Source organism: Mus pahari, chromosome 1, assembly GCF_900095145.1.
Source record: "Mus pahari chromosome 1, PAHARI_EIJ_v1.1, whole genome shotgun sequence".
NCBI classification, from domain to species: domain Eukaryota; kingdom Metazoa; phylum Chordata; class Mammalia; order Rodentia; family Muridae; genus Mus; species Mus pahari.
Window position 1 is genome coordinate 117,537,552 of NC_034590.1, and position 10,243 is coordinate 117,547,794.

The window sequence follows — 10,243 nt, forward strand, 5'->3', positions numbered from 1 at the left end:
CCTGCTGGAGTGACAGTTAAGATGCACCATGACTCCCAGGCTGGGTCACAATGACACGCAATCCTGGCTTGTTTACCTACTATGTGACCTTGGGCAGGCTACCTAACCTGTCTGCTGCACCCTCTGTATGGTGACATGCACCCTCTGTATGGTGACAGATCCTCCCTCATGAGATTGTTGTACAGTGGTCAAGAATGAAACCTGTGAACCCACACAGGGACCACGGCAATGGGAAGACTCGCTGCAGTCTGGCTGGAGAATCCTGTGACATGATCTAGTTACAGGTCTGCCTCCTCCCAGACTGTGGGGCATTCTATGTTATTAATCATCAAACCCCAGGCCCCCTCCTAGGTCTTTCCACACAGCAGGTGCTAATAATGGTGTTTAATACCAATTATTAGCCAGGCATACAGGCACATTCTTTAAATTCCAGGCAGGAGGGCTGCTTGTTGAGTTTGAGACCAGCCTGTGCTACGTAGTGTGTTCTAGGACAGCCTAGGCTATAGAAACTCATCTCAAAAGTAAATAAACAATTAAGTCTGGGCCTGGGGTGTAGCTCAGTTAGCAGTGCTTGCCTGGCATGCACAGCTATGGGAGCAGCCTCCAGCACTACAGACACTGGCCATGGTGGTGCACACCTGTAATCCCAAGCACTTCAGAGGTGGAGGCAGGAGGATGGGTAACTAGTTCAAAGCCATCCTCGGCTTCCTAGTAAGTGTGAAACCTGCTAGGGCTACCAAAACCCAGTTTCAAAGAAACCAAGAAACAGTAAAATTAAAAATAATCAAGTCCTAAAGACCTTCATCTCTACTCAGAGGGCCTGCACCAGGGCCTGACTCACCTCCTGAATAGCGTTACAGGATAGTGCTCCAGGCAGGTCCTGCTTGTTGGCAAAGATGAGGAGGGTTGCTCCAGCCAGGCGCTGGGGAAAGAAAAGATGGGTTGGGGGTGGGGGAGGCTTGGCATACAGCTTGATTCCCTCTATACAAGCCACGAGGTTGGTGGTCAGCACACAGAGTCAGGAACAGAGCTCCAGGTTGTTGGGGAGGCCCAGAGGGTAGGCAGTGGACAGGGCTATGATGCTATCACACAGTGGCCATCTCTCTCTTCCAAGCCTCGGTTTCCTCTTCCGTAGTCATCCCCGAGCTCTCTACTAACTCTGGCCATGTGCAGAGAGCATAAGTGTGCTGGAGGCTGCCCTGGGGACTCTGGGATATATAACCGCCTGCCCCCTCCCAGTTCACAGAATCCCTAAATCTTACTTCCAGCAGACTGCTGCACTGGTGTCTCTCTACTTATTCCCCTTGGTGTGTTTGTCTTTGGAACCTCTCCTTGTGCAAAGAGAAGTCTAGCTTCTGGGCCTAGACCTGCTGGGCCCTGACTCGGCCTCCGACAGCAGTGACCTCTCTAGACCAGTTCAGTACTGGGTGTGTGTGTGGGNGGGGGGGGGGGGTAAAGTCATACCAGTGGCATGTGTCTCTGTGAGCCTACAGTCCCATGCATCCTTGTGGTTTCCACACAGCCATTAGCAACTCCCTCTTACCCTCTCAAAAGATCCCTGGCTAACTAACTGAAATGTGGTAATATGATCCAAGTTCTGGGACACTCAGAGCACATTAATGGAGAAATGGCAGCATCCAAATAAAACTCAAGAAAATTCCTGAGATGGCTTAATGGTGCCCAACTGTAATCCTAGCACTTGGGAGCCTAAGGCAGGAGGAGCCAGCCTGGACTACATAGGAAAACCTGATCTCAAACACCCACCCCAACCCTGTCAAACAAACCCAAAACAACAAACAAAAACCCTGCCAAGATAAATAAGAAGCCAACAATGAAGGAGTGTAATGGCATACACCTGGAATGGTGTGTGGCACACACATCATTTGGCAAGTAGAGGCAGGTAGTCCTGATCTACCTGCCTCTACTTGCCAAATGTTCAAGGACAGTGTCAGCCAGTTGAGGCCAGCCTGAGATACAGAGTAAAACTGTTGTCAACAAAGCAAGTCTTTTGGTCCAGACAAGAAATGGCAAGATTAGCCTAATTATTACTTTAGGAATGTGGGAGTTAAGGCTCAGGGAGGTTATGTGTCTTCCTGAACCCACACAACAAGGTTCGATTCCTATGCAAGCTTCACCGCTTCCCTGAGCTTGGCCGGTGCCCCAGCCTTGCGGCAGCCCCTGTAGCAATGGGACTGAGACTCGGAGTGGAGAATCAGTGAAGGCAGAGATGTGCATTCAGGTCTCAGCCCAGGGCCCAGTGAGAAAACGGACCCACTCCCTCCCCAAGTGCCCCAGTAAATCATGGCACTTGTGGCAGGTGTCTGGCCTGGCTGCAGGTGGAAGCCTGGGGCACACCTCCTCCACCAGTAGGCTCTGCAGCTCTCGCTGACAGTCCTGCATGCGCTGGCGGTCGGCGCTGTCCACCACCCAGATGAGGCCATCCGTGCTCTCAAAGTAGTTCCTCCAGTAGGAGCGCAGAGACTTCTGGCCACCCACATCCCAGATGTTCAGCTTGAATCTGGGAAGGAAGGGGCGGTGAAGGTCAGGCTGCTCCTGCCACCCTCCCAGCCCCACAGTGGCCCTCGGTGACCCCACTCACCCGCGGTGCTCCAGGGTCTTGATGTTGAAGCCCAGTGTTGGGGAGATGGTGTCCACGTCTTCTCCATTGAACTTCTTGAGGATGGTTGTTTTGCCAGCGTTGTCCAAGCCACTGGGGCACAAAGGCTAAGGAGAGGTCTCCGAGCTCTGCTGGAGGATATGTCATCACACTGCCACCCTCCTAGGGACTAGTATTTTCCTACTGTATGTTGAAGCAAGTTGAGCACGTGCCTAACCCATAACTGGCTTGAGATAAATGTAGAAGTATGAAATGGAATTCTATCATGTTGGCCAACTCAAAGTAAATTTACGCATCAAATACTGAGTGCCTATTAAGTGCCAGGCCCCCTCAGCTGTTGGGAGACAAAGTCATCATCCTTATGAAACTTAAACACTAGCAAAATAATGGGGCTGGAGAGATGGCTCAGCAGTGAAGAGCACTGGCTGGGTTCAGTTCCCAGCACCCACCTGGTGGTCCACAACCAAATGCTGACCTCTGTGGGCACCAGCCACTCAACACGGTGTACAGACACACACACAGGCAAGGTTCTCACACCCATAAGTAAGTGTTAAAAAAATTAAAGACTAAATAAAGCAGAGGAGAAGGTTGAGTACTTGAAACCAGTGAAGAACATTCCTGGAAGGAATGGCTTTCAACTTAGGTACCAGATAAGGCTCTGTGGGGTCTTGAGACCCAAAACAGATGGGCCCAGTCTTTTGAAGGACCAAGTAAAGGGCAAGAGGTGGCAACCACCTTCTTCTGTCTCTGGAATGATCCACAGCCTCTGTTGCAGAGAACCAACCAACCGCAGGTGAGACTGTGGGGCAGCCAAAGACTGAGTGGAAGGGAGAAGGGACAGGCTCTACCTTTAGGACCTCTTCCTGCTCACTTGACTTTAGCCCCGTGACTCCCACCCACCTTTGAGAGGCATGGGTGAGTACCCCCCACCTTCTGCAGCCCAACTCTCGCCTTGGAAAGCCAGAGGATTATCCTGTCAATCCAACACTATCCGCTCTTCCATGCCTCCTCCTCTCATCACCAAACACACTCCCGCCTCACATGCTGCAGCAGAACCTGTCCACCCATTCCCCCATCACCTGCTGAGTCAACCACAGCTTCCTCTTCGGTATTGCCTGGGAACAGGTGTTACACTCTGCTGCACCAACCTCCATCTTTTGGCTTGTATTGGGTTTTTTTGTTTGTTTGTTTTGCCTTGAACTCTATGTAAAACAAACTGGCTTCAAATTTGTGTAAGTTCTCCAACTTATGCTTCTTGAGTGCCAGAATTACAGGCACGTAACACCATGTTGGACTTTTCCTGCATTTTTTTTTTTTTTTTTTTGAGACAAGGTCTATGTAGCCTTGGCTGGCCTGGAACTTGCTCTGTAGACCAGGCTGGACTCAAGCCGGTAGATTCACCTGCCTCTGCCTTCTGAACGCTGGCATTAGAGGTGTTCGACACCATGCTCGTTTTTTTGTTTGCTTAGAATATTTTGAGTGTTTGCCTACATGCCCACTGAATCAAGCCAAAGGCATGAGGACCTCAGGACTGAAGTTACACAAGGCTGTGAAGCACTGAGTGGGTACTGGGCACTGAATCCCTGTTCTCTGGCTCTTCACCACGGCACCAGTTTTAGCCTCTTGCTAGTTAGTCTACTGTTATTAGACTGGCTCCTGATGCTTCCTGAGGCCTCACTTGCCAGGTAGGTCTCTGAAGACCCCCTTACTGCTCTCCCCTGGCCCGGTGGCCCATCTTCTGCTCTGCTCCGGGCACTGCTGCTCTTTCCTTGGTCCTCTCCCAGCCCCCAGCCCGGTACACCTCATCCGACTTCACACAAGCATCTACACTTGGGTCTCAGCACTCCCCAGCTGGGCCATCCCAAAATCTACCTACCTGCCCAACAGTCAGGGTTGGTACCTTCCCAGGGACATGCGTCTCTCATCTCAGCAAGTGGCTCCTTGTCCTTCTGAGGACTCTGGCCAGAAACCAGTTCGTGCTTGGCTTCATCTCCCTCATACCCTCCTCCCATTCCGCAGCAAGTCCTACGAGCACCACAGACATAATACTCTCCCACTGCCACCATGGTCTAAGCCACCATCCTGTGCTCCCTTCATAGTCCAACTGCCTAAATGGCCCCAGCCCGTGGGCTCTCCCTCTCTCCAGCTCTTTTTCTCCTCAACTTTTCTTGAACATGCCCGTCTTATCCTCCCCCAGGGCCTGCACACTTGCGGGTCCTCTGCTTGCGTTTTTCCCAGATCTCTCTACCTCCTTGTGGACGCTTCTTCTCTCCCCACACTACACATCTTATTTGCTTTATCACTTTTCTCTCCCCTTTCACCACAGAATATCCGAAATGAAGGCTTTCTTCGTTTCTGTTTTACCGCATTCCCTAACTCAGGTGCTTAGAGGTCATCTAATGAGGCTCGAGTAGTAAAGTTCTAAGTGCACATTAATTTCCCTTTTCTCCCTCTGCTACTCTGTGAATCGTAGATGCCTAGGTGGCCTGGCACATTGCAAGTCCGGTGATGCAGGTGCCAGTTAATGCAATGAAAGGTCGGTGGTGGCCCCAAGTGACAGCGGAACCTGTGGCCAACGGACTCCACGCCTACCCGCACGGGCCTAGGCGGTCCTCTAGACACTGGGATTCCGACCCTAAGGGAACCGCCAAAGCCTCCACCCGTGGATGAAGGGGAGGGGGTCAGCGTCAGGGAGGAGCAGGGCCCACGCTCCGGGCAGCCCGAGGCAGCGTGACGTCCGAGTCACCACCACTGCGTCGCGCCTCGCGGTGATACTGGTGTCCCGGGCCGGGCCTTGAGACCACCGGGCTGCCTTCTGCACGCCACCCCCCACCCCGCGGAGTGGTACGGCCCGCCCCGGCCCCGCGCCGAGCAGTGGTAGCGCCGCGTGCGTGACGCACCACCCGCAATGGGTACCCACGGCGGCCGCGCCCCCACGCCCGGCTCCGCCCACCCGGCGGGCCCCGCCACCCTCGCGACCGCTCTAGCGCTCGGAGGATACAGCATGAGCAGCCGCAGCTCTCGCTCTTTCTGCTTCATCTTCTTCAGAATGGTCAGAAGCCCCATGATCCCGTAGCCCCCTCCCGGCCGCCGTTTCTTGTAGTCCCGGGACCCCGCTCCCGTCTCCTATTGGCCAGCCTGGTGCTTGGTGACGCCCTCGTTGTCACGTGACCACAGGAGTGCAGGGCGTCGCCCCCTAGAGGCGCTGCGGCGAATTTGAAGCCTGCTGCGTTAACCCTTGTCGGGAAGGCCGAGGGTCGGTGGGCGAGGAGAAGTCCCTAAGCCTTCCGACGCCGAGGCCTCGGTCGGGTACCCGAGGCTGACTTTCTCGAGCTGTATCTCGTCTGGGTAGGGAGTACCCGCTAAGAGATTGAGCTAGGAGTCCGAACCTGGTTCTACAAAGAGCTGACGAATCATCCGGGGACTGTAATACGGTTCCCACCAGTGCATCTTGTGCCTTCCATTATTCATTACCAGTGACGGAAAACCGTTGGTCCTGGTCCTGGTCCGGGACTCTGTCAGAAATGGCTCTGTGCGTTCAGTTGAGGATGTCGACTCCCCCTAGGGGCCATTTCTAAATGTGCGGGCGGTATGGCCTCCTTGGGTTGTTGAGAGCGCTAAGCTCCCCCCGCAATGCAGGGACCAGAGCAGCACAGAGGATTGAATGCTGTCTAGGACCCTATCGGGTTGAGAAGCTCTATTCTGTTAGGATAAAACTGGCAGGGTAGAGCCTGTCCCAAAAAACAAAGAGATGAAAAACCTGAAGCCCACTTGGTGCTTTGCCTCATGGCTGTTGGCATGTACTAGGTGTACAGTCAGAATATCTTCAGTAAATGACTTTGACCAAGAGTTCTTTTAAAAAAATATTTTTCTTTGCTGGCTGTGGTGGCACATACCTTTAATTCCAATGCCTGGGTGGCACAGACAAGTGGATCTCTGTTAGGGCAGCCTGGTGTCTGTCTGTCTGTCTGTCTGTCTCTCTCTCTCTCTCTCTCTCTCTCTCTCTCTCTCTCTCTCTATATATATATATATATATATATATATATATATATATATATATATATAATGTTGAGTTCTAGGACAGACAGGGCTACACATCTGAGACCCTGTCTCAAAACAATCATATTGTTGTGTGTAGACTCTGTGTGTGTGTGCGTGCATGTCTGCACATACCACTGGAGGTCAAAGGACAACTTTGTGGAGCTGATTCTCACACTTTTTTTTTTAAAAGATTTATTTATTATATGTAAGTACACTGTAGCTGTCTTCAGACACCCCAGAAGAGGGCATCAGATCTCATTTTGGTGTGGTTGCTGAGATTTGAACTCAGGTTAAGAGCAGTCAGTGCTCTTACCCACTGAGCCATCTCACCAGCCCCCCCCTTTTTTTTTTTAAGATTTTATTTATTATATGTGTGTACACTGTAGCTGTCTTCAGACACTCCAGAAGAGGGCATCAGATTTGTTACGGATGGCTGTGGGCCACCATGTGGTTGCTGGGATTTGAACTCAGGACCTTTGGAAGAACAGTCAGTGCTCTTAACCACTGAACCATCTCACCAGCCCCACATATGTGTTCTTGAATGTGTCCACATGTGTGTGTTTGTGCATGCATGTGTGTGTGTGTGGGGGGGGGTTCCTCCACAAGGAAAATTGTAGTGAGACTTTTTGTTTCTTTAAAAAATACAGAAGTCTTATGGGAATATGGTTTTGTTTTACTCCCAGGTGTGGGATATGGGACTGCTTCACAGCAGGTGACTATGATTTGTCTCATGCTCTAGCAGGGCATAGTTTTGCCAGCTGTAAATAGTTTCTGCATGTGTGTGATGTTTGGAATTCTGGATACTTTTCAAAGGGTGTATAAACTGCCCAGCAGATTGTTAGTAGTTATTGGCAGGTTGCTATAGTCATGCACAAAGAGACAACAACAACAATAAATTAGATATTGCGATGGCAAAGATCAAACTTGCCCCAAGGAACTCAACATTTCCTGCTAATCAGCAGGAAATAATCTATAACATTGCCTTCTTTCCTACCCCTGACTTTAATTTGGGATTTCTTTCTCTCTCTCCTTCCTTCCTATCCCATTTTATCTCCTACCTAGTGTTATGGGATTGAAAGGGTGGAAAAAGGGTGGAAGAAAAAAAGAACTCACAAAGTAGCCAAAGTCTGGCAACAAAAATAAATAAATAGGGGCTGGAGAGATGACTCAGCAGTTAAGAGCACTGACTTCTCTTCCAGAGGTCCTGAGTTCAATTCTCAGTAACCACATGGTAGCTCACAACCATCTGTAATGAGATCTGATGCTCTCCTCTGGTGTGTCTGAAGACAGCNACAGTGTACTCACATAAATAAAATCTTTAAAATAAATAAATATGTTGATTTTTTTTTTTAAAAAAATGGTTTTTTGAAATAGAGTGCTGGGACTTAAGGTGTATGCCGCCACTACCTAACTAAATGTAATAGTCTGAAGTCGCTGTGGTGGTTTGAATATGCTTACCTCAGGCAGTGGCACTATTAGGAAATGTGACCTTGTTAGAGGATGTGTGTCATTGTCGGGGTGGACTTTGAGATCCTCCTCCTAGCTGCCTGAAAGTCGATCCTCTCTTTGTCACCTTTGGAACAAGATGTAGAACTCTCAGCTCCTCCAGTACCATGCCTGCCTGGACGCTGCCATGCTTTCCACCATGATGATAATGGACTGACCCTCAGAACTTGTAAGCCAGTTGTCCTTTATAAGAGTTGTATTGATCATGGTGTCTCTTCACAGCAAAGGAAACCCTAGGTCAGCAGCTCTTCACACTCTGAGTAGCTGAGGATGGACCTTGAGTCCTGATCCTGAATCATCTGCTGGGATTGGAGGCATTCTTTACCACATTCCACTTGGCTATAAGAATTTCAAAACACAAATCAATTTAACCAAATCTCCATAGTTGTGAGAGCTGCCTTCTTCCAGGAGGACTCCTTAAGTGGGCTGTGATGTATGGCTGAGTTCCTGAGGCCCTGTGCAGAGGGTTCGGTTGACCCAAGGAAGGAAACAACTGAGCTTGGCTTTCATTGGATCCCTTGGCTGGTGCCTGCTAAGGCTGGAAGGTGGCTTGAACCGGGACGTAGGGCTAGCGGGGAGTCAGACTCCTCCCAAAACTATAAACGAGTAAAGCAAGTGTCCCCTTCCAAAGAGCTGCTCCTCTCCTGTCACCTTCGAAGGCAGTAGTGAACATAACCAACTTTTTTTTCTGGAACAGAAATGAAAACTACTAGGGCCCAGGGACCCTTGCTTAAGAGAAAATTGCTAATCGTTAAGCATTAGAAGTTCATTGAAATATTTGTACCCATTTTTTATATCTTAAACATTTTTTTTAAAGATTTATTTATTATATATAAGTACACTGTAGCTGTCTTCAGACACTCCAGAAGAGGGCATCAGATCTTGTTATGGATGGTTATGAGCCACCATGTGGTTGCTGGGATTTGAACTCCGGACCTTTGGAAGAGCAGTTGGGTGCTCTTACCCACTGAGCCATCTCACCAGCCCTATAACTTAAACATTTTTTTTTTTTAAGATTTATTTATTTATTTACTTATTTAATGTAAGTACACAGTAGCTGTCTTCAGACACTCCAGAAGAGGGAGTCAGATCTCATCAAGGATGGTTGTGAGCCACCATGTGGTTGCTGGGATTTGAACTCAGGACCTTTGGAAGAGCAGTCGAGTGCTCTTACCTGCTGAGCCATCTCACCAGCCCTATCTTAAACATTTTAAAGGTGACTTTAGATACATTTTCTATTTCATTCTTCTTAGCACTGTAATGCTGTTACAGCCATACCATCTTGAGTGTCTGATCCCTTCTGAACTTAGAAGCTAAGCAGGGTCGGGTCTGGTTAGTCCTTGGATGGGAGAACTCGGAGGACAGGTTTGCACAGTGCTGGAGTTCATAGACTAAGGCCTGTGTTCAGCCACCAGCACTGAAGTAAATACTAAGGGATGAAGAGAGAGGAAGGAGAGCCTGATCTTCTCTCCCGTAAGACATGTGCTGCTAGTCTTATTTTTTCTGTGTCACATGCCCATAACAGAGGCACCGACCATCACTTGGTGGCAGCATACTCAAATAAAGGTTTTGTCCTGTTAAATAGCAAAGAAGGTAGAATGTGCAGCCTGACTATTGAGACGGTTACTGTGTACAGACCAGGCCTGGCCTGCTTGAAGACGCTCACCTTTCATCTCCCGAGTCTCCAGTGTCCGAGGGTGAACCCTGTCCTCAGGGTTTGTTCCTGACTGCTGAGCGGGTGTGTGCCCCATGCAGGACTCTGTCGAGAACTCAGAAGACATGTCAGAGCACTCACGCATCTTCATTCCAGCCTCAGCTTAGCCGCCTCTCACGGGCGGCACAAGCCATGTCTCAAATGACTGGCAGGTAATGAGGAGTGATTGATTACTGGCCCTCAGCAGGGCACTGGCAGGTGTGTGCCTGCCTCAGGCCTCACCGGAACCTGAGAAGTTAGGAAGTACTTGAAACTCAGCATTGCTGGCAGCCATCTCTGCACCTACTGCATCTGTTGCCGTCGTTCCCTTAAGAACAAGACTGCAGGGCTGGTGAGATGGCTCAGTGGGTAAGAGCACCCGACTG

At 50.0% G+C, this 10,243-nt stretch overlaps 1 protein-coding gene across 1 annotated transcript in view; it reads right to left on the reverse strand.

Annotated features, from left to right (window-relative positions):
- The window catches only part of Arl2 (ADP ribosylation factor like GTPase 2), a 6,751-nt gene extending 986 nt beyond the window's left edge, over positions 1-5,765 (reverse strand). The window contains exons 1-4 of the mRNA XM_021205147.2: positions 5,619-5,765; positions 2,600-2,710; positions 2,356-2,518; positions 842-922 (exon numbers count right to left, since the gene is read on the reverse strand). Of these exons, the coding sequence (XP_021060806.1) occupies positions 842-922; positions 2,356-2,518; positions 2,600-2,710; positions 5,619-5,683 (420 nt within the window). The 5' untranslated portion in view covers positions 5,684-5,765. The remainder of the gene's footprint in view (positions 1-841; positions 923-2,355; positions 2,519-2,599; positions 2,711-5,618) is intronic.
- Between the last annotated feature and the right edge of the window lie 4,478 nt (positions 5,766-10,243).